This window comes from Macaca fascicularis, chromosome 17 (genome assembly GCF_037993035.2).
Source record: "Macaca fascicularis isolate 582-1 chromosome 17, T2T-MFA8v1.1".
Taxonomy (NCBI): domain Eukaryota; kingdom Metazoa; phylum Chordata; class Mammalia; order Primates; family Cercopithecidae; genus Macaca; species Macaca fascicularis.
The window spans coordinates 98,570,865-98,593,102 of record NC_088391.1 but is presented as its reverse complement, the minus strand read 5'-3'; the positions used below and the strand labels follow the sequence as shown (position 1 = coordinate 98,593,102).

The 22,238-nt window shown below is 39.9% G+C and overlaps 1 protein-coding gene across 2 annotated transcripts in view; it reads left to right on the top strand.

Annotated features, from left to right (window-relative positions):
* Positions 1-1,084: 1,084 nt before the first annotated feature.
* The window catches only part of NALF1 (NALCN channel auxiliary factor 1), a 706,925-nt gene continuing 685,771 nt past the window's right edge, over positions 1,085-22,238 (top strand). For both annotated transcript variants that reach the window (XM_045377029.3, XM_045377030.3), the window contains exon 1: positions 1,085-2,905. In XM_045377029.3, coding sequence (XP_045232964.1) covers positions 1,991-2,905 — 915 coding nt within the window. In that variant the 5' untranslated portion in view covers positions 1,085-1,990. The remainder of the gene's footprint in view (positions 2,906-22,238) is intronic.

Genomic DNA, 22,238 nt, shown 5'->3' with positions numbered 1-22,238 from the left:
CTGCTTCCACGGGTCTGGCAGGGCGAGGGGCGGAGTGGGCAGGATCTTCAGATCAAAGGAGACCGATGCTTGCCCAGGGCATCCAGCGTAGGAGCCGGAATCGAGGTGACCCCGGATTTTCCCAGAGTGTCTGTTGCCTTCCCTTCTCAGAACTCCGAGAGCCAACGCTAAGGGGCACCAGAGGCTCAGACTGCGGCGGCGACTCGCAGGCACCCAGCTCGCCCGCGGCTGCGGAGGACCTCGGAGAAGCCCACCCGGGAAGGGGGCTGGGCGCAGGCAGCGGGGCAGGGGAGGGTCGGAGTCGCTCCAGGGGGTCCAGATCCGAGGAGGAGCCCTCGGAGACGCGGACGGTGCACGCGGAGGGCAGGGCTAGGCAGTGACCCCGGGTGGCGCAGGGCTTACTGTTTCTTCCTAAGACTCTATGAGGCCACTTCTAATCGTTTACTTTAGAATAGGAAAACATGGACAAATAGGTGGCTGTCACTCAGGCAGCTACACCGTCGATGCAGGTGCACAGGCGCGCGCGCGCGCCATTCTCCCGTGTCACACAGCAGGACGGAATAACTGCACGCACTGGGAGCGATGGATCTCGGGGTCCGGGATCCGAGACGTATTCAGAGACCAAATGTCACCTCATCCCTCCTCTAGCCAATTCGAGCTTCCTCCGCGGACCCCCACCTTCCATCCGAAGTGGCTCGGTCCTTAGTTGAGAGGACTCTTCCCAGACCCTCGCCCCAGTAGAGACCTCTGCCCGGGCGCCTGCAACTCGGACGCTTTCCGGAGCTAGAGCGTGCGGGCGGCGCGGCCGCGAGGAGCCTCCCCGGCCACGCCGCCCGCAGTCTGACTTTTATTTTTCTCTCCAGTGATTAAAACAAAATATCGTGGACGGGGGGACGGAAAGGAAAGAACAGGCGCCTGAGCCCGGGGAGCCGGGCGGGGAACCCTGGGCGCCGCGGCCCCGCCGCCGCCCGCCCCCGCGCGCCTTCGCCCTCCTCCCGGGCCGAGCCGGCGCCACTGCGCCAGGATGGAGCGAGCTCGGCGCGGGAGGAGATGACGCAAAAGGCAGCGCTCCCCCCAAAAAAGTGTTTCTCCAGGACGAAGATGGCGGCAACTTAGCCCGGGGACTGAAGATGACTGTGGCTCTCGGGAGGCCCAGCCCAGGCGATTCGGCCCGGAGCTCCGCGGGAGGCGGCGTCAGCAGTCGGAGCCCCGGCGGCGGCGCCCGCGGGCGGCCCTGCGGCAGCGGCGGCGGCGGCAGCACTTAGAGCGCGGGGTGGGGGGTGGGGGGGAGGGAGCGCCCCGCCGGAGGCAGCCCAGGCTCCGGACTCTGGGAGAGCCAGCGCGGAGCAGGAGCGGGAGGCGGAGGAGAAGAAGAAGGAGAAGGAAAGGAAGGAGGAGGAAGAGGAGGAGGAGAAGAGGAGGAGGAGGAGGAGGAAGGGAGGCGCTCCGGGCGCCGTCAGTGGGCAGCGGAGGCGCGGCATGCCCCTGGCAGGGGAGAGCGGGCTGGGCTCCGCGGGGCCATGGGGACCCGCGCGCTGACAATGCCTGGGTGACCGGAGCCGCGCTAGCCACCCCGTCACCTCTACCATCGCCCCCTGCACCCAGCCTCGCCACCGGCCACCAGCACAGCCTCCTCCGTCTCTCTCTCTCTCTCTCTCTCTCTCTCTCTCTCTCTCTCTCTCCATTATTGTTTCCCACTCTACAGAGGATGGGGTCGGCTGATGATTAGGTCGGAAGCAAGTCAGACCTTCCTTCAAACCTGGTAATATTTATGTAGGCAAAAGAGACAGAGAGATAAAAGAGAGGGAGAGAGAGAGGGAGAGAGAGAGAGAGGAGAGAGGGAGAGGGGGAGAGAGAGAAAGAGAGAGGAGAGAGAAGAAACGGGAGGAGGGGATAAGGAAATTAAACCCTTTAAGTCAATGCATATTGTGGTGACACCGGCACAGGCGCCCTCACGGTGGAGTCGGCCAGGGCTGTGCGTTCCCAAAATATGACCAGGGGTGCTTGGATGTGTCGGCAGTATGACGACGGCTTAAAAATCTGGTTGGCAGCACCCCGAGAGAACGAGAAACCGTTCATCGATTCCGAGAGGGCTCAGAAATGGCGACTGTCTCTGGCATCTCTCTTGTTTTTCACAGTCCTGCTCTCTGATCACTTGTGGTTCTGCGCCGAGGCCAAGCTGACCCGGGCCCGGGACAAGGAGCACCAGCAGCAGCAGCGGCAGCAGCAGCAGCAGCAGCAGCAGCAGAGGCAGCGGCAGCAGCAGCAGCAGCAGCGGCGGCAGCAGGAGCCCTCCTGGCCCGCGCTCCTGGCGAGCATGGGGGAGTCCTCGCCTGCCGCCCAGGCACACAGACTCCTCTCCGCCTCCTCGTCCCCCACCCTGCCCCCCTCCCCGGGAGACGGCGGCGGTGGCGGCGGCAAGGGCAATCGAGGCAAAGACGACCGGGGCAAGGCTCTTTTTCTAGGAAACTCTGCCAAGCCCGTGTGGCGCCTGGAGACTTGTTACCCCCAGGGCGCGTCCTCGGGCCAGTGCTTCACGGTGGAGAATGCGGACGCGGTGTGCGCCAGGAACTGGAGTCGGGGGGCGGCCGGGGGGGACGGGCAGGAGGTGAGGAGCAAGCATCCCACTCCGCTCTGGAACTTGTCGGATTTTTACCTTTCGTTTTGTAATTCCTACACACTTTGGGAGTTGTTCTCGGGGTTGTCCAGTCCCAACACTTTGAACTGCAGTCTGGATGTGGTGCTCAAGGAAGGCGGCGAGATGACCACCTGCAGGCAGTGCGTCGAGGCTTACCAGGACTATGACCACCATGCTCAGGAGAAATACGAAGAGTTTGAAAGCGTGCTCCACAAATATTTACAGTCGGAGGAGTACTCGGTGAAATCCTGTCCTGAAGACTGTAAGGTAGGAACCCTCGGGGGTTTCCCCCTTTCCTGCACTTTCCTATCTCGTTTGCTCGTTTGGGGTGTTTTCTCGAGTTTATTATTATTATTTTTTTGAGCTCTGGTTTTGTTACTTTGTGTTTTCTGCTGATATTGAGAGCTTGGCTTGCTGTTTGAGTTGAGAATACCTGGTGGATTGCTGGTGGACTGACTAATGCCTTCTTCTGGGAGTCCTTGGAAGATCAGGGAAGTCCCCGGTTATCTGAGATAATAAAGCTGGCACTTTAACTGTTTCTTACATCCATGCAGTTGGCTCAAACTCTGTTACATCTTTTAAAAAATGGAAGTTGAAAAAGTCTTGTCAGGAAGATAGCAATGAGACTGCACACTGATGCTCACAGGTAAAGTCAGAAGAGTTAGAGACAGGCATGTGTGGTTTGCAATATAGATCTGCGCACAGGAACGCTCTCATAGTGACATCATTAAGTTGGTTGAACAAGAGAAAGTGGTTGTAGTTGCTTCAGCAGTTAAAAAAAAAACCCTGTTTTTACAGGGGTAGTTCTGGTCAGAAAGTCTGGGGGCCTACCTGAGGATATTTACTTTTTTTAAGTTTCCTGTTTCCTCTTGGACATTTGTATAATTATTGATCTGGGACTCACTATGAATGAAAAGTTGCAATTAGGTGTCTAGTGATTGATTAGCAATAGGCTATTTATCAGACACCCTATGTAATTAGCTTGATTTTCAGTATGCTTTCCAGAAGTATTAAATGGCAAAACGTTGATGCTATAGTTAAAATTTACTGAAATATTTAATAGTCTGTATTATATTTAAGCTCTCCCTGTTCAATGTAATAAAGAATATAAGCCTTGCTGATGGGCAAATGGGAAGCCTGCGCAAGTTTCTTAAGAATTGGTCTATGGAAATGTAACCCTAGGTGCAGGTTTTAATAGGAGTGTCTCTGTCCGTGGTGCTGAAACGATATTTAACCAAGAGCTGTATTGAAGATGAAGATACTGCAGTGACCTTTAGTAGGGAAGATGTAATGACAGAATCTCTATAAGCCGTAGTGTTTTGTTCCAAGGGCAATTTCTTACACAGCACAATAAACTGGTACTGCTTTTCAAAGGAAATAATACACCACATTCTCTCTCTTTCTTTCTCTCTCCTACTTTCCCAATCCTATATACAAACAGAACAACTGTCCCTCTGTCTCACTTGCGTTCTGCTGGGAAAATGAAGTCAAGGATGGTATAGATCAAATAATTCTGTGACTTTTTGATAAAAGAACTGGACTAAGGGATGCTTATTTTAAATGAATACAGTTGAAGGGCCATATTTTACTTTGGGTGGATTAGTTGTGCTTTTGACAATTAAACTCAAACTGACCTTGCCTTATTATCATTCTTTAAGACCAGAAACGCAGCTCTCTGAAAATAGTAAGTCTGAATTTACAACATTAATTTAGAGTGGTACTTCACTAGACAAGTGTATCTTAAACTTTTCTATCTAGCTTTTTAACCATATCAGTTTAACTTATGCCTGGGAATAAAACTTTAATGGTAGAAATTAATAATGAATAACTACTGCAATTATTGCATAGTTATTTATTTTGACAAGATATGTTGCACTGAAATTGTAAAAAAAAGGGAAACTCTATGTCTGCTAATTCTACTACTAATAAAAATATTGCAGAGGTTTCAGTATAGTTGCGTTCCAGAGTGGTACCCTGTAATAATCATATTTCCCTCCTTTCCTGCACGTAAACCCTAATTTCTGATAATTTTCATTTGTACAACTCAACTCAGTATTTAAAAGATAGTCTGTATTGACAATGGACTGCAGCATATTTTCAAATAAGCATGCCAAATACATCTTAGTTTAAATGTTCAAGTAAATGTATTGAAAAGTTTTCTTTCCCCTTAACCTAAATTACATCTCAACTGTATATTTACATGATTGACATCATCATAGCGATAAAGTATAGTGTAAGTTAACTCATTTATAACGCTATTGCCTACTTCTGGATTATGTTTTTGTGTAAAGTAGAAATTAACTGTATGCACAAAAAAGCACATTATAAAAACCTTAATTTCTTTAAAAACTTATTCTTCACATTGATAAGTAAATGCAGACACTTGATTTCTTGTCACCACACCGGAGAATTAATTACATGTTATGTCTTGCAGACATTTATTGGTTGTGCGGTGTTTTTTTGTTGTGGTTTCTTGTAAACTTGAAATATTTATTCCATAATAGCTGTTGTCAAAATTACAGGTGTAGATTTAAAGTGTGGTGTTCTTGGTTTAAGACTCACAAATCAATTGATTATATGTAGAAAGGTAGTAGAAGCATAGTTTCTTGTTTAACATGTAATTTCTCTTTGATTCGGAAACAGCTACAAACACATTCACATATAAACTGTAATACATGACTTAAAATGTTTTTGACCTCGAAAGACGTGCCTGAGTTTCTTTCTGAATACTTTTACTTATTTCAGATGGACTTATGCCTATGAAATGACTATCATTAGGAGCCTTCTTCAAGATGGAAGTTCTATGCAAAATTTTTCCTTTCTGAAGGCATCTGCAAAGTCATAGGCTACATTAAAAGTAAATGTATTATATTTATGTAATTGGTAATATTGTCATTAAAAATTAATTTTAATGTATAACTTATAAATATATTTATTAAGATTGTAGAGAAAAGAATACATAAAATCATGTGGGCACCACAAATTATTGGGATTCATATTTTAGAAAAACTATATTAACTTTATTATCCTCGTTTACAATTAAATGAGTAATGCAGTGATTTCTAAATTTTAGAGTTAGGATGAATTATTACTTTCCACTTATATATTCTCCCCTCATTCAGAATTGCTACATTTCATATAAAATAAGAATAAATTAAATTTCATTTTGATTTAAATTATTTAAAAGGCTTTTTGACCAATTATTCTGAAGAAACCCCTTAGAATAGATCTAATAGAATTATAGTGTCTCAAATTTATAGTAATTGCTGCTCAAGCATAGATTGGATGTACTTCTATATTGCAACGTATCATTGAAAAAATGTGCACTCAGTAATATTTCTAAATATTCTGATAAATGTAAATATATGCATTTATCTGGGAAATTATTTATGGATAAATAAGGAACACAAGATATTGACTATATCATTACTACTATAGCATTTTGCTGCATTACATAGAGTAGCAAATATTACAGTAGTAATTTTCCCTTGTAGGTTACAGTATTATTTAAAAAAATGTTTTCGATATGTAATAAAAAACTGACAAAGCTACCAAAATTTTTAAGTTTGACAATATTAAAAAATGAAATATTCTAAGTTACAAAAGTACAAATATTTATTATAAACATGCTTGATTTTTACTTAAATACAGATTTTCTCTTATACATGCCATTCTTTAGTTCCTGATAATTCTTGCAAATAAATATAACATAAACTTTTATTTTACAGACAAATTTCTATAGTTATTGATAGCTTTATTTAGTTACTATTCCCTCAAACCATTGGTCAATGTAAGTGGGTTTGAGATTAGATTGCAAAATAAATCATTGTACCGTCTATACTTTAGTTCTCTCAGTATAAATTGTAATTTTTGTTCTCTCAAGAATGTATGAATGCTCACATTTTTATTTTACAATCTTATATTAAAGCGGATTATATTGCTTATTTTTATTTAACACACACTGACCGAAAGGATACCTTGCAAGTATTAGGCATGTATAGCAGAGCTCTGTCATTTGTATCACCCACCAACATTACCCAACTAATTTGAGAACATAGAGTTTGGTTTACATAACGTACAATTTGAAAAGAAAAAAATGTATTTCTTAAATTCTTATGTATTTTAGTGCTTTAGTGCTGCACACTGAAGATTCATAAAGAAATAGTTCTCACTCTGTCACCCAGGCTGGAGTGCAGTGGTGCAATCTTGGCTCACTGTAACCTCCACCTCCCAGGTGCAAGCGATTCTCCTGCTTCAGCTTCCCGAGTAGCTGGGACTACAGTTGCGCACCACCACACTTTGGATAATTTTTTGTATTTTTCACAGAGACACTGTTTCATCGTATCAACCAGGATGTTCTCGATCTCCTGACCTCGTGATCTGCCTGCCTTGGCCTCCCAAAGTGCTGGGATTACAGGTGTGAGCCACAGCGCCTGGCCAAGAAAGTTTTTTAAGAAGAAATCAAATATCTTACAAATTTTTTCACTTAAATTTTGAACCAAAAATATTTTTCTCTTGACTAAGTGCTATCGTAGTATCATGTCACTCTTCAGAAGTGTGGAGTACACATCTATAAATAGAACCTTTTAATATTCTATCACTTTATTTACAAATAATTTTTATAGTGGAATTGCTTCTCTACAAGATCAGTCTGACCATGCAGATGACTACTTAAAATTTTTTTTTTATTGATACCTAATGGTTACACACATTTTTATTTCTTTAACCATTAGTAAAGCTATTTATAAGGTTGAGAATATCACAATCATTTTAGTTTATGGTTTATCTCCATGTACAACTATTGATTTATGATTTGCATTTTATTTTTGTAGAAAGATATTCCAAATTATATCTTATTATTAAATATTTGTTTTCTCACAGACTGTGGAATACATATTTTTAGTTTGAACTTGTAACTGGGTCAAACTAGTGGCTACATAGGTATGATCACAAAGTTTAAATAATTGCTGTTATATATTGTTTTTAACCTCTTTTTTTAGATGAAGTTAGTGTCTGCATATACACAGTGAATTAAAGTATTAACAAAGGAAATCAAGCAATGCTCTCATTCTCACTCTCCTCCACATGTAAATCATAATTCATTAACATGTATTTTTACCAGATTTAATGTACAAGAACAAATTTATGGATAACTGTTTCAAACAAAAGACTATTTTGATTTGAAAGATGTGAACTGTTGTTTTAATTTTATTTCTCAATTTTCTTTTAAAATATTTATCCCTGTGTTGATCTCACAATGACTAAGCAGCAAATATTTTGTTGTTTCTATTGATTTACATTGCAAATATATTTTTTTCAGTGAACATATACTCTAGATTAGTGGTCTTTGGGGTCACAGTGGAATATCCTGGAAAGCTTTGAGGGCACTAAGGCCAGGGCATCCCCAATCCTAAGAGATTCTGATTTTATCGTCCTGCTGGTGTCATGGGTCTGGGCTCCGTCAAATTTTCCCTGGTGATTCTGATGTGCAGCCAAGGTTGGGAACCACCATTCTGGTTCACAGTGACAATTGATATGGAATGACTTTCAGCTCCTATGTCTCAGTAGTACATAATAATCCCATTTGCTCAACTGATGAAAGTAGAACTCAGGTATTTTTAAAAAGTGGTAATGGCAATAAGACATAGCCCAAGGGCAGGGAACAAATTTCTATTGATGAGACTGAGGAAGTGCATGAGAAGTGAACTAACTGGGTTTCAGGGTTAGGGAATGTGCCAGAAGGGATCATGGAGAGAAGGAGGTGGATGTGTGTGGAGGGCCAGAGTTTTGACTACTTAAGGTTGTGTCAGGCGACTGTGGATTTTCTATATTTTAGCCAAGGTTGTAATATCAGTCATCTTTTTTATTTTTTTAAGTTTAATTCATGAGATACTATATAAAGTTAAATTTAAATTTTATCTAATAAGAAATCAAGCATCATTACAATCTGCATAGTTGAATTTCGTCAATGTAATGCTTTAATTTACTCTGAATGTTTTTTTCTTTTTTTTTTTGAGATGGAGTTTTATTCTGTCGTCTAGGCTGGAGTGCAGTGGCATAATCTCAGCTCACTGCAACCTCCGCCTCCTGAGTTCAAGCGATTCTCCTGCCTCAGTCTCCCAAGTAGGTGGGATTACAGTAGGTGCGATTATAGCCTTCCACCATGCCTAGCTAATTTTTGTATTTTTGTTGAGATGGTGTTCACCATGTTGGCCGGGCTGGTCTCGAACTCCTGACCTCCAATGATCCACCTGCCTCGGCCTTCTAAACTGCTGGGATTACAGGCGTGAGCCACTGCACCCGGCCCACTCTGATTCTTTAATACTGGAAATGAGAGATGGTTAACATGAGTCCTTTCTTGTCAACAAATTGTTAATGACTTACAGACATATTATACTGGAATGCATGAAAATATTTAATTCTTGGGTAGTTTTTAAAAAAATTCTTGGGCTTTTAAGGTGTTAAAATATGGTAGTTGATTTTCCCCACTTGAGGTTTTCTTTTTACATTGAGTCATTTACAAACAAAATTTATAGAAGCTATCTCAGATGGTTAAAGATCCTGCAAAAGATAGATGTTTAATACCTGTTTAATTACCATTATTGATCTTAGCAGTAGAACATGTGTGATGGGTGAATGCAATAATCATTTCTTTGGAAATACATGGGGATTTTGTATGTCAGCCGCTTCACTTTGCACAAGAAGGAAAATGAGTTCCGTCAACATTGTGAAATAGATGACTTAGCCTCTTCACCTCTCAGTTTTCCTTTCCACCTTGTTAATGTGCCTTCTTTCCATGGCTGGGTCCTCTCCTGCCATTTGTTAGCTGCATTTCCAGAGCCTGTGTACCATGGGAAACTCGAAATTCAGAATTCTTTCTTTTCTTCTCTGTACCTTCGCCTTCATCAAAGAAGATTGATCTCTTTCTTATTGAGCTGTCACTGACTTTGTTTATTTGAATAGAAAACTGAACTAAGATGTTAAATAGATGATCATGACAAAGTATTAGCTCCTACAGAAAATGACTTAAATCACCCAGAAATTTAAGCCCTAGAACAATCTTTAATAGCAGGGAACAAGCTTCAGAATTTATTAGATGTCAGAAACTATTCTAATTTGTTTAATCCTCACATCAACTTTATGAGGTAAGTATTATTACAAATTTTACAGATGGGGAATGTGAGGACATAAAGTTAACTATACCAAGGTCAAACAGACGAGTTGTTTGTTTGTTTGTTTATTTATTTATTTATTTATTTATTTATTTATTTTGAGACAGAGTCTCTCTCTATTGCCCAGGCTGGAGTGCATTGGCACAATCTCAGCTCACTGCAACCTCCGTCTCCCAGTTCAAGTGATTTTTATGCCTCAGCCCACTGAGTAGCTGGGATTGCAGATGTGCCTCACCACAAATGGCTAATTTTTGTATTTTTGATAGAGATGGAGTTTCCAAATGTTGGCCAGGTCTTGAACTCTCCACCTCAGGTGATGCTCCCACCTCGGCTTTCCAAAGTGCTGGGATTACAGGCCTGAGCCACTGCACCCAGCCAAGATGGGTAATTTAAATATTAGGTTCATTTCATCACTGTAAGTGTTTTCTTTTTCCTTTTGATTAGAAATATTTACAAACATCCCAAAGAATTAAGAGATTATTATAATAAACCTACATATAACTGTCTCATAAATTAACAATTATTAAGAATTTTGCCATATTTGCTCATTCTATTTAGTTTTAATTTATCATCAAAAACATTTGTCAGATGATATAGAAAAAAGAAGAGAGAAATGTGAAAATTCTGGGCAACTAGGATGGATGGCCAGGTTTATCATTGTCAAAGTCTTAGGTAACCTGAATATGAATGAATAGTGTGAAGATCAGAAGAACACTTAGGTTTCTGATTTCACGTTTAGAGCTGAGTAGAGAAAGGTGGGAGGGAAGTAAACTTTGGAGATCAATGATAATTTCTACAAATTCATAAATTTCAGTATGGCAGAGTCTCTTAGTCTGGTTGGGTTGTGACAAAATACCACATACTGCATGGCTTAAACCATAGATACATATTTTCTCACAGATCCAGAGGCTTCAAGTTCATGACCAAAGTGCAGACAAATTTGGTGTCTAGGGAGGGCTCTCTTCCTGGCTTTCAGATGGCCGCCTTCTTACCAAGTCCTCATGTGGGGTTTCCTCTGTGCATGTGTAGTGAGAGAGCAATAGGTTGGGATAGGATGAAGTTGGGATAGGAGAAGCAATAGGTTGGGATAGGATGAAACAGAGATCAATTCAAAAGTTGCTGCCTTTCTTAGGAGTAATAGGATGGTCTTCTAAATCAGTACTCTTCAGAAGAACTTCGTGTGATGATGGAAGTGCTTTATTTTCTGCCCTGTCCAATGTGGTAGCCACTGGCCACATGTGGTTATTGAGCACTTGAAATGTGGCTGGGGTAAATGAAGAGCTAAAAATTTAATTTTATTTAATTGTAATTAGTCCAAGTTTAAATAGCTCCATGGGGCTAGTGACTATGATGTTGGACAGAAAATTCTAAATGACTACAGTGGCCGTGGAAGTGGAGAAGAAAGGCCACATGCAGGAAGCTTTTCTGAGTTCACATTTACAGTATGTAGTAACCAATTTTATTTAGAGGGAGAATATGAAGTAAGTTTTGTGAAGTGTGAAACTGGAGATATGTTTGTGACATTTAAAAAATTATATTAATTTTAACTCAATTGTATCTTCTGGGATACATATATAGAACATACAGGTTTGTTACATTGGTAGACATGTGCCATGGTGGTCTGCTGCATCCATCAACCCATCACCTAGGTATTAAGCCCCATTTAATAGGAAATAAAGGAGGAAGAACAAGTTGAGACTGGTGAAAAAAGGGAGTTCATTTTTGAAGATAATGATAGCAGGAGCTGTCCAGTAGATGGTATGCCACTTGGGCAGGGAGCTTGAGTGTGAAGTCCACTCTCTACTTGTTGGTTTGATCTGGAAGCTGTGGGCAGAGATTAGATGACTTAACCAAAACACGCAATGTGAAGAGAACGCCAAAGATAAATCCTGAGGAAAAGCAACAGTTAAGGGAAGGGTTTGGCAGAAAATGGACCAGGGAAAGAGACAAAGAAGGAAAAAGGAATGACGGTGAGAATGAGAACAAGACATAGGAGTGGGAAGGGTGGGATTGAGAGAGAGAAAAAGAGAGCAGGGAGAAGGAGAAGGATGGAATCATGAGACTGTGATGATCTGAAAGCCTAGGTAAGGATTTTAAGCCAGATACAGAATCAGTGTCCAACATTGCAGAGAGGACATGTGGGATGAAGCCTAGAAATAGGTCACTGAATTTGACAAGTAAGTGTTGGTCACTTTACAAGAGTAGTTTTAACAGAATGGTAGGAAGAGATGTCAAAATGTGATGGATTAAGGAATGAACTGGAGATAGGAAATAAAGACTAGTCCAAACCTCTCTTCACTAAGTTTGGCACTGAAACAGAAAGAGAACAGAATAAGTGGGAAGATGGATGTGAGTTTACAGAAATAAATGATGTATGATGGAATAAACTTTAGAATATGTGTAACCTTTGATCTAAGATCCAGATGGGGGTATGTGATTGAAGGAATATTAAGGACGAATTAATGATGGCAACAGATGGAAAAGAAGAGGTGATGGGTTCTTTTTTTGCTTTTTTCTCTGCCTTGCGGAAGAGGAGAGGTTGTGTCTTGTACATGCTGCTGTACATCTAAGAACCTTTATTTTCTTGTTTATGTTTTAAACAGGAACAATGATTTACTTTCTGAATTTCTGAAAATAAACACATAGTGAACTTGAATATGTTTAAATGCAGTAGAAAACTCATTTTCAAATGATATAAAATAATTATTCGCTTTAAATATGGAATCAGCAACAATTATATTGTATGTATTACTATAAATTATTTTCCATCAGAAGGTGTTGCCCTGAGATATAATGGCAAATTTCTATAACCAACTGAATTAAATATGGCTAGCTCTTTCTTGGTTTCCTGAGAAATATTAGTATGTGTAATAGAAAATTATAAAGATAGAAATTAGTTTTAACCCTAATAGGAAAGCATAGTAAAATAGTTTAAAGAATGATTGAGGATAGACTGGTTCAACTTCCAGTTTCACCATTTATTAGTCATATGACATTGCTCAAGTTACTTAAAATAAGGATGTGAATACCTCTCCTATACCAATGGTCAGGGGGAAGAAATTAAGAGACTCCTGAGCATATGAAAATACCTGGCCTAGCGCTTGATGATGCCCAATAAATGGTAGCAATTAATTAAAACCCATGGGAAACATCAGTAAAATTAATATAGTCCTCACTTGAGATCTCATATAAATTTTGTGTAAAGAAGACTCATTTACAAGACTTTTATAAACAGACTTTGCATATTGTATGGTAAAATCCTCTGATTTATTGCATCTACATTTATTGTGCTTCTCTAGAAGGTGACTCTAAATTATTGAACAACTCTAGAGTAAAATGGAAAACACAAGTTCAGTTGGAGTAAAAATGTTTCATTCCTAAGGCTGGAATCTTTTTCTCTATTTTAATTTAGAGATTAACACGTGCTACATTTTAGATTGACCGGATCCTGGTAGGTGTGTAACCAAAGGCCTTGAGCACTTTGGTTCACAGCCTTTTTGAGAGGGCAAGTGAGGAACCATTGTAGTGATCTTCCATCTCCTGTAAACCTGTGGGTAGAAATGAGTCTTGGGAAACATTTTGTGTTATGTCATCTTTCAGGCATTGGAAAGCCATGTGTCTCCAGATTCCACTGTAGAAGGTGTGAACTTTGTCCTGCACCCTAGATTTTCAGCTTTGTATTCTGTTATGTTTGGTTGTCTCTGTTGTTCTCTACTTCACTCAGCATTTATCCACTCAGCCATAGTTAGTGTTTTTATTGATTGAGGAGTGAGATGAAGTGGGTAGCAGATACCCTTGATGTCGAACTAGAGCTACCAGACAAGGCAAACCTGGTAGCCAAGATAGAGAAGATGGAGCAGGTTGAAGAAAAGGTTGGAAGTTGTGTTGCATGAATGGAAACAGGATTACCCTGAGGAAGAGAAGACATAGGGAGACACAGCAATGCTCTTTAACTTGATGAAAATCATCCTGTGGAAGAAAGTCTTACTATCCAATGCTTTGTGTTGCTTTAGGGGTGAGAGTGAGGCTCTGGGTGCAGGTGTTTTGGCAAAAAGATCTCTGCTCTAAATAAGGAAGAGTGTTCTATTAAAGGAATTGCTCTCCTACAAAAGGAAGGGCTGTCTGAGGAACTCAAGAGCACATTTCCACAGAAGATGTACAAATGGGATGGGAGCTGTCGGCCACCACCCTAGAGGGCATCTTTCCTATGGGTTGCAGGTTGGACTACATAATTTTGAACATTCCATCCAACATCCTTTGGCATAAGATGAGGCACCTGGAAGTGACTTTGCATGGTGAGATGGTACTTATTGCCAGTAAAATTCCGTCACATAAAAAAAAACCCTATTTTTTTTTTAGCCTAACACCTTGCTCACAGTAATAGTACCTTGCTTTTAAAAAGGAAAGCTTGCCAATTTCAACTTTAAATTATTTCTCTGATTCCTATTCATGTTATCAGTGAGAATAATTTAAAAAATAATGAATAAAGTATATATACTTACCCTAGAGTTATGAAGTCAACTAATTTCTAAGTACTTTTTTGCTCTTGCTAATGTCAAGAATATATACTGTCTCATCTCTTCTGATCACAAACATATCAAGCATTATAAACTCTCAAAGAACCCTTTTGAGCAAAGCAGGACTAAACATTATGGCGGTGCTGGGAAGGACAAGTTTCGTATGACCTTTCTCCATTGGTTTCACAGCACTTCTTTGCACATAGTAATTCATGTCCACATCCAATTCTTTGGGGACGTTATCGAAAGGACTGAAGTCACTGTATACAAATTCTTTCTCTTGCCCAGGTGCAGTGGCTCATGCCTGTAATCTCAGCACTTTTGGGAGGCTAAGGCAGGAGGATCGCTTGAGTTCAGGAGTTTGAAATCAGCTTGGGCAAGATAGTAAGACTCTGTCTCTACAAGAAATTTTTAAAAAATTAGCCAGGCATGGTGGTGCATACCTGTGGTCCCAGCTACATAGGAAGTCACTTGAAACCATGAGGTTGAGGCTACAATGAGCAGTATTCTTGCAACTGTACTCCAGCCTGGACAATAGAGCAAGAGCCTGTCTAAAAAAAAAAAAGAAAAAAATTCTTGTTCTCAGGCAATTCCACTTATTCAATAAACAAGTTCTGTCACAATGATGTTATCATCCGTATGTTATTCATTCCCCCCAAAAATTCAACAGCATGGGCAAAATCAGTTTTCTTTAACAAAGGGGTAACTAAGACTTAAAGAGGTTAACAATGTGTGAACATTCTCATAGGTAAGTATGGCACATCCAGAATTCAAACTCAGGAATACCTGGCTCTTAATCTCTTGGGTTTACCTTCACTATTACTTTATACTGCTGACTGTGCCACAAGTCTTTGCCCATGTCTGGTTGCCTTGTTGTTTCTTTTGTTTTTGTTTTAGAGGGAAGGAGGTGGAGGAGAACAGTAGGAGTTGATAAAGTATCCAATTATTTGGTACATAAAAGATAATGTAACTTGCTTTACCCAGAATGTGTGCTGTTGTGGCAGCTTGGTGTAAAGCAGGAGTGTCCAATCTTTTGGCTTCTGGGGGCCACATTGGAAGAAGAATTGTCTTGGACCCACATAAAATACACTAACACTAATGATAGCTGATGAGCTAAAAAAGAAAATCGCAAAAATGTTTTAAGAAAGTTTATGAATTTGTGTTGGGCCACATTCAAAGCTCGCCTGGGCTGCCAGCGGCCCACAGGCCGGGGATTGGACATTCTTGGTGTAAGGAATGAGCATGGGCTTAAGAGTCAGAGAGGCCTTGATTCCCAGGGTGCTTTCACCAGTTCCTGTGAAATGGGGATTGGTCCATCCAGTTGAAGGCAGCACCCAGAGAAGCAATGGAGCAAGTGTGTGGTGAAATGTGGTTAGAGCTTCCTTTGCGTCAGCGAAACGCCTCTGCAAAGAGGTGGCCACTCCCTGCTGCGCTTCGCCAGCACTCCACGGTGCCTGCTGGCTAGATGCTGAGCTGGTAGAAAAGATCCACGAGGCTCGCTGCCTAATCTCAGTGATTGGTTTCTTACCAAAAGTTGGCCTTTTCCTGGTCCAAATGTACTGCCTCACAGACGGTTTGAAGTAGGTTTCCATATAGGGCTCTCTCTCTCTCTCTTTTTTTTTTTTTTTTTTGAGACGCAGTCTTGCTCTGTCACCAGACTGAAGAGTAGTGGCGCGATCTTGGCTCACTGCAACCTCCTCCTCCAGGGTTCAAGCGATTCTCCTGGGTCAGCCTCCCGAGTAGCTGGGATTACAGGCGCACACCACCATGCCTGGCTAACTTTTTTGTACTTTTAGTAGAGACGGTGTTTCACCATGTTGGCCAGGATGGTCTCAATCTCTTGACCTCGTGATCTGCCCGCCTCAGCCTCCCAAAGTGCTGGGATTACAGGCATGAGCCACCGCCCCCGACCCCATGGGTAATAAATTAAACCTCAGGAATCACAGTGACCCTAGATAGCTGCGGAGTTTGGAGAGAAGCAAATGTTTTTAAAAAGTTCAATCTGAATCTTAAATCATTTAAAATCGGTATCTCCTGCCCGTAGGGAACGGCACACTGGTGGTGTTGGACCACTAGGCAACAAGTTGTCGGGCAGGTATACCTTCTCAGGCAATGGGCTCATGCCAAAGTCCAGATGAAATAGCAAATAGCAAAAAAAAAAAAAAAAAAAAAAAAAAAAAAAAAAAAAAAAAAAAAAAAAAAAAAAAAGACCACATGCATGAAAATGCAAGTGACCTGCTTTCTGGAGGTTTGGCCAAGTATGGCAGGTTTCAGACACATTCTGTGGGTCCTGGGAAGTTTCTAAATATGTATATTGAATATTAAAAGTCACTTATGAAAAGATGAATCCTTTTGTATCATTTCAGCTTTGACTGTTTTTACACTGAATGTTCATTTTTATTCAGTGTGCCTGCAAATTCTAGTAAAGACGAGAGAATTCAGCTCTGAGTGAATAAAATCCTATCTGTATAGTTTTGCTTCATTGACAATAAAATGGAGTATTTGCTGTCAACTAAATTTGATTTCTCCATTAAATGAATTAACTCTTTAAGATGATTAAAATAATTGATCCAATCTTTAAGTATTTTTTAGTATTTTGTTGTCCTTACAACTTAGTGGGTGAAACAATCCAACTATCTATATGCTATATTCATCTACAATGAGTCAAAGGGGCTATGTTTTGACAAAATCAAACTTTTTTAAAAAACAGGGCCCAATCTATTTTTGCGTGTTTTATTTAGTCTTTGATGAATACATTTCTCATATCTAAATAACTGCAAAATCTGTGGAACATTAGGAAAGTCTATTGATATTTATGTCTTAAATCTTTAATTGTACATTTAGAATTAAATATATTAGTTTAAAATTTAATTTGTGGTATTGCAGTATTGTGATACTAAGAACTCCAATTTTTTCATACTGAAAATTTCAGTTTTCTTAAAGCTGTGGGGATCATCTTTGATGTTCCTCAATTGTTAAGTAGCGACTTTACAAAAGGCCGTAATTGCAGGAGTGGTTCCAATGCTTATCAGTTTTTCCTAGCTCCCTTTTTGACTGTGTCCACAAGAAAAGCAAAGTAAGACCCATAAACAACTACAATTGAGACAAATAAAAATATGCAAAGATTTAAAACATTGTTTTGTAATTAATTTTCTGGGGCTAATAATCTTTCTCAGAAATATGGTAAATCACTGATTAGGAAATGAAGTTCAGGTTTTCAATATTACACCCTACTTAGATGGATGTTAAATTTTCTCACAATGTCAACTTTAGTCATATTAAACGCCAAATCTGAGCAGTGCAAATTTGCATTCCTTTTACAACTGGAGAACATTAATAATATTAAAACAATATAGCTAAAGACACTATACAGCACTCAACAATTTCCTTTTTCTCCATGTGATGACTAGAGTAGACGAACTGTAGAAAAATTAATTTACGATAGAGCTGGTTTAGGGAAAAATCATATTCACTCAAATATGACTTTTAATTAATTCATCTTAATAGCCTGACATGTGAAATGCATGGGATAAGATGAAGTGTCTGAATGGATGCTGCCGATAAGCCAGGGAAACCACAAAATGATGTTTGAGAGTTCGCATTTCCTACCTCTGACCAATTATAATAATTTTTTCTTATCAGTGGAATGCTAGCTCCATTGTGGGTTATTTTGTATGGCCCTGAACCTGTACTTTTTCTGCTGTGTTTTTTTGATGGCATGACAACAGATAATGTACTTAATGTGGAAACTTACGAAAAATAATTTTCCAAGGGGCTTTTCAACCTGGTTCTTCTGATTTTTTCAAGTAATGGTGAAGGACCATTTTCTTGGTTGCCCATGCTTGTGGAATGAGCACATGAATCAGACAGACCCAGATCTGTCAGTTCTGAAGAGGTCACATGCATTGCTTTGAAATGATCACAGTGACTTTGTGCAAAGGATATGATCATTGTTGTCCAGAGTCATTAAAGGATGCTACATAAAGAACATTTTAATGTCTCAATGTGTGATCATTTTCTTTGGGAATGCATTTTGTCACACAAGTTTTGTGTACTACGTGGAAAAAGAAACATAGTAGACCAACAAATGAATATTGCTTCTTAAAAATAGAATTTTAGTGGAAACGGTTCTTAATTTGAGTGCTGTTATTATATGGCAATGGTAATTTAGGCACTGAGATAAAAGGTGTCCCACAGTGCACCTAGTTTAACAATGAATAAGTATTTCATCATGTGTGATTCATATATGGACATGGAAAAATGTAAGCCATTTACATATAAACACGATGCTTGTTAAAGGAAAGGAAGAAAAGAATATAATGGAAAACCTAGAAGAAAACTTGCTTTTCTTTTTCTAGGTGCACATTAATGAGAGCAAGATGAAAGGGCATGGGTCAGGTGAGGTGGCTCACACCTGTAATCCCAGCACTTTGGGAGGCTGAGGCAGGAGGATCATTTGAGACCAGGAGTTCAAGTCCATCCTGGGCAACATAGTGACACCCCCCAAAATTAAAAATAAATAGCTGGGCAAATAGCTACTTGGGGGGCTGAGGTAGGAGGGTTACTTGGTCTCAGGAGGTAGAGGCTGTGGTGAGCTGTGATTGTCCTGTTGCACTCAAGCCTGCATGACAGAATAAGAATTTGTCTCAAAAAAAAAAAAAAAAAAAAATTAAAGGGACTGTAAAGCCCTTAATCCAAAAGCATTGTGCTCATAATCTGTTACATAAAAATTCTAGTTAACTCATTTTCCTTTTCAAATGGTCTCACTTCCCACCCGTAACTGAAAATTAGATTTTACTCAGATCTTTGAAATTAAGATAGTGCTGCAATTTCAACCTGACAGTTGTTCCTTCTCCTTGCTTATTAAAGGGGTCATTGCTTCTCTTCTAAAATGTAGTAAGCTCTAAGTCAGATAATTACAAAATACTAATTTTATAAAATAGAGTGTTTGATATCTTTGTAGCTGAACAGCAGAGCCTTTTATATGGGAAATATCAATACAGTATCTGTGCATGCTTCTTTATGGCTAATTATGGGTTTGAAAAGTAATAAACAGGGATGTGACCACTCCATAGCTTGCAGTGGGGATGTGTCTCCTTAATCTGGCCGCTTAAAGAAAAAAAACTGTTCATCTGTGGACTTTTCCAGATAAGCAATTTTTAAAGCTAATGTCACTTGTTTTCCAAATTAGAAGCTGTTAGCAAAATAGGTCACTATTTTGTTCTGCTGCCTAGTTTATGAATTTGAAGACACTGAAAAGATACTATAAAGTTACCATGTCGGGTAAAAAATTCAGATGACATTGAAAGAGAGAAGATTTCACTTAACAGAAAAAAGCGACTATTTGACAACACAATTGAAAGATTAATTCAACCATGGGGGTAAACTGTCAATATTTTTCTTTACTACACACTACATGATCTTATTCAGATAACTTCCATAGGATGTGCCTCGGAGAAGAAAGATTGTTATAACCTCTGACAAATCACCTAGCAGGTCATAGAGTTTCAAAAATTTAAATCACTCACAGCAATTTATTTTTCTTTTTCTTTTACTTTTGTTTTTTTGGAGACAGAGTCTTGCTCTGTCACCCAGGCTGGAGTGCAATAGTGCGAACTTGGCTTACTGCAACATCTGCCTCCTGGGTTCAAGTGATTCTCTTGCCTCAGCCTCCCAAGTAGCTGGGATTACAGGCACATGCCACCACTTTTGGCTAATTTTTGTATTTTTAGTGGAGACGGGATTTTACCATGTTGGCCAGGCTGGTATTGAATTCCCGACCTCAGGTAATCCGCCTGCCTCGGCCTCCCAAAGTGCTAGGATTACAGGCATGAGCCAACGTGCCTGGCCAGCAAATGTTTTAAGTATCGCTTTCCAAATATTGTTCTGTATTATTTCACATTATGAAATGAGTTAGAGTATCACCAGTAAAACAAGGAAGAAGCTATTACTGGAGAAACTGAATCCCTAATGGTCATCATTCAGCTTTCTGTGTGTATGTATGTGTGTAAAGTCTATTACTTATAATAGAAACCAATATAAACAAGTATAGTACTGTGACTGCTTTTGTCATCTGATTTGAAAACAGTTTAATATCGTCAGTCAACAACCCAAGTACAGGGAAAATATGTGATGTAAAACATTTTCCTGTCTTTTTAAATGTAAGTGATTTAATCAAATTTTGTCTTTTTATTTTAATTTGATAAATGGAGAGGCAGCAAAATTATGCCTAAGCTGGAAGCAAGATTTCTTCCTCTGGTAGGTAGTGGTAGTGAACAATCAGTACTTAGTGATAATGCCAGGTCAATTTATTTCATTCTGTGAAGTAGGCCTGATAATTATCCCATTTTGCAGATAAGAAAACTAAGACCTAGGGCACAGGATTCTTAACTAAGGCTTTTAAACACAATTTTACATTTATTTTTTGTCGTATTACTTGGTATAAAAACAGTCCTGATTTTCAAAGGTTGCATACAAATTGTTGAAAAGGAAGAAAATAATAGATTACTAAAAGTATTAGCCTGAAGACAATTTCTAGCAGCACATAAATAATTTACATGATAAAGCTATAGAATGAATTATATACTTCTATACCACTGCCTTTGTTTCTCCTATTAGATTTTGAGAGTACTCTTAAAGATAGGTGTTGTTTCTTAATTATTTTTGTTTAATCACTTGCAAAGAAGAAAGGAAAGAAAAAAGGAAAAGAAGAGCTTGTGGGTGGGTGGTAATGAAACAAAGTGGCAGGTTCTTTGACACTCCTCCAACTGAGAGTGAGTAGGGCAGAAATAATGTTCTGGGACTTCCAAAGTAGGTGATAAAAGGCCATGCAGTTTTCATGCTGTTTATTGGGACAAGTATTCTTGAAGCTTTGAGCTGTGCTGTAAGGTGTTCAATTAGCCCAAGACCAGCATACTGCTAGGAACTCCAAGCCTCAAAGAGAGGCCTTGGGCAGGCTTCTTCATACAGTGTCGCTTGAGTCCAGCTTGTGTCTTCCAAGGCCATGCACCAGACATGTGGGTGAAGCTTGCAGATGAACTTACCACCCAGCCATTTAGATCACACTGACCCCTTCAAATCTTCCCAACGTCTTACAAACTTCAAAGGAGAGAACTATCCATATTTTTCTTTACTACACAATCTTATTCAGGTAACTTCCCTAGGATGTGCAGAGAAGCAAGGTTGTTATAGCCTCTGACAAATCACCTAGGCAGGTCATACAGTTCCAAAAATTCAAATCACTCACAGCAAGTGTTTTAAATATCACTCTCCAAACATTGTTCTGTATTTATTTCACATTGTGAAATGAGATAGAGTATTACCAGTAAAATGAGGAAGACGCTAAATCCCTAATGGTCATCATTATGCTCTAATTATGCAATATCTTAATTCCTGAGCCACCAAAATTCTAGAATGCAATAAAATGGGTGTTGTTGTAAACTACATTTCGGGGTGTTTGTTACGCAGCAATAGATAAGGGAATGGTGTTCCATAATTTTTTGATGAATTATTCTCCATTATGTGAGAGGTTCCACTGAGTAAAATTAATGAAAATTGAAACAAAAGAAACCTATGTGGCCTCATGTATTTGACTGAATTCTTTTCCTGTCAGGTTGGTGATGCTGGTAAGTAGATTCTTGACACTATTTCAGAAATTGCCCCTGCCTGTTCATTTAAATCATTTAGTATCAAATATGACAGGATAGACATTTTGCACAATTTTTCATTGGAAGAGTTATGAGAAATATTATGTTTCCAAAAGGTAATTGCCTTATGGACAGGTTGTAGATGCAGTGTGAGGCTGAACATGAAGTACCACCGAGAGACACAGCGGATGCTTAGGCAATTTAGGATAGATCACTTTTTGCTTTTTTCACTGAATTATACTCATATGTGTTACTGTGTGTCCAC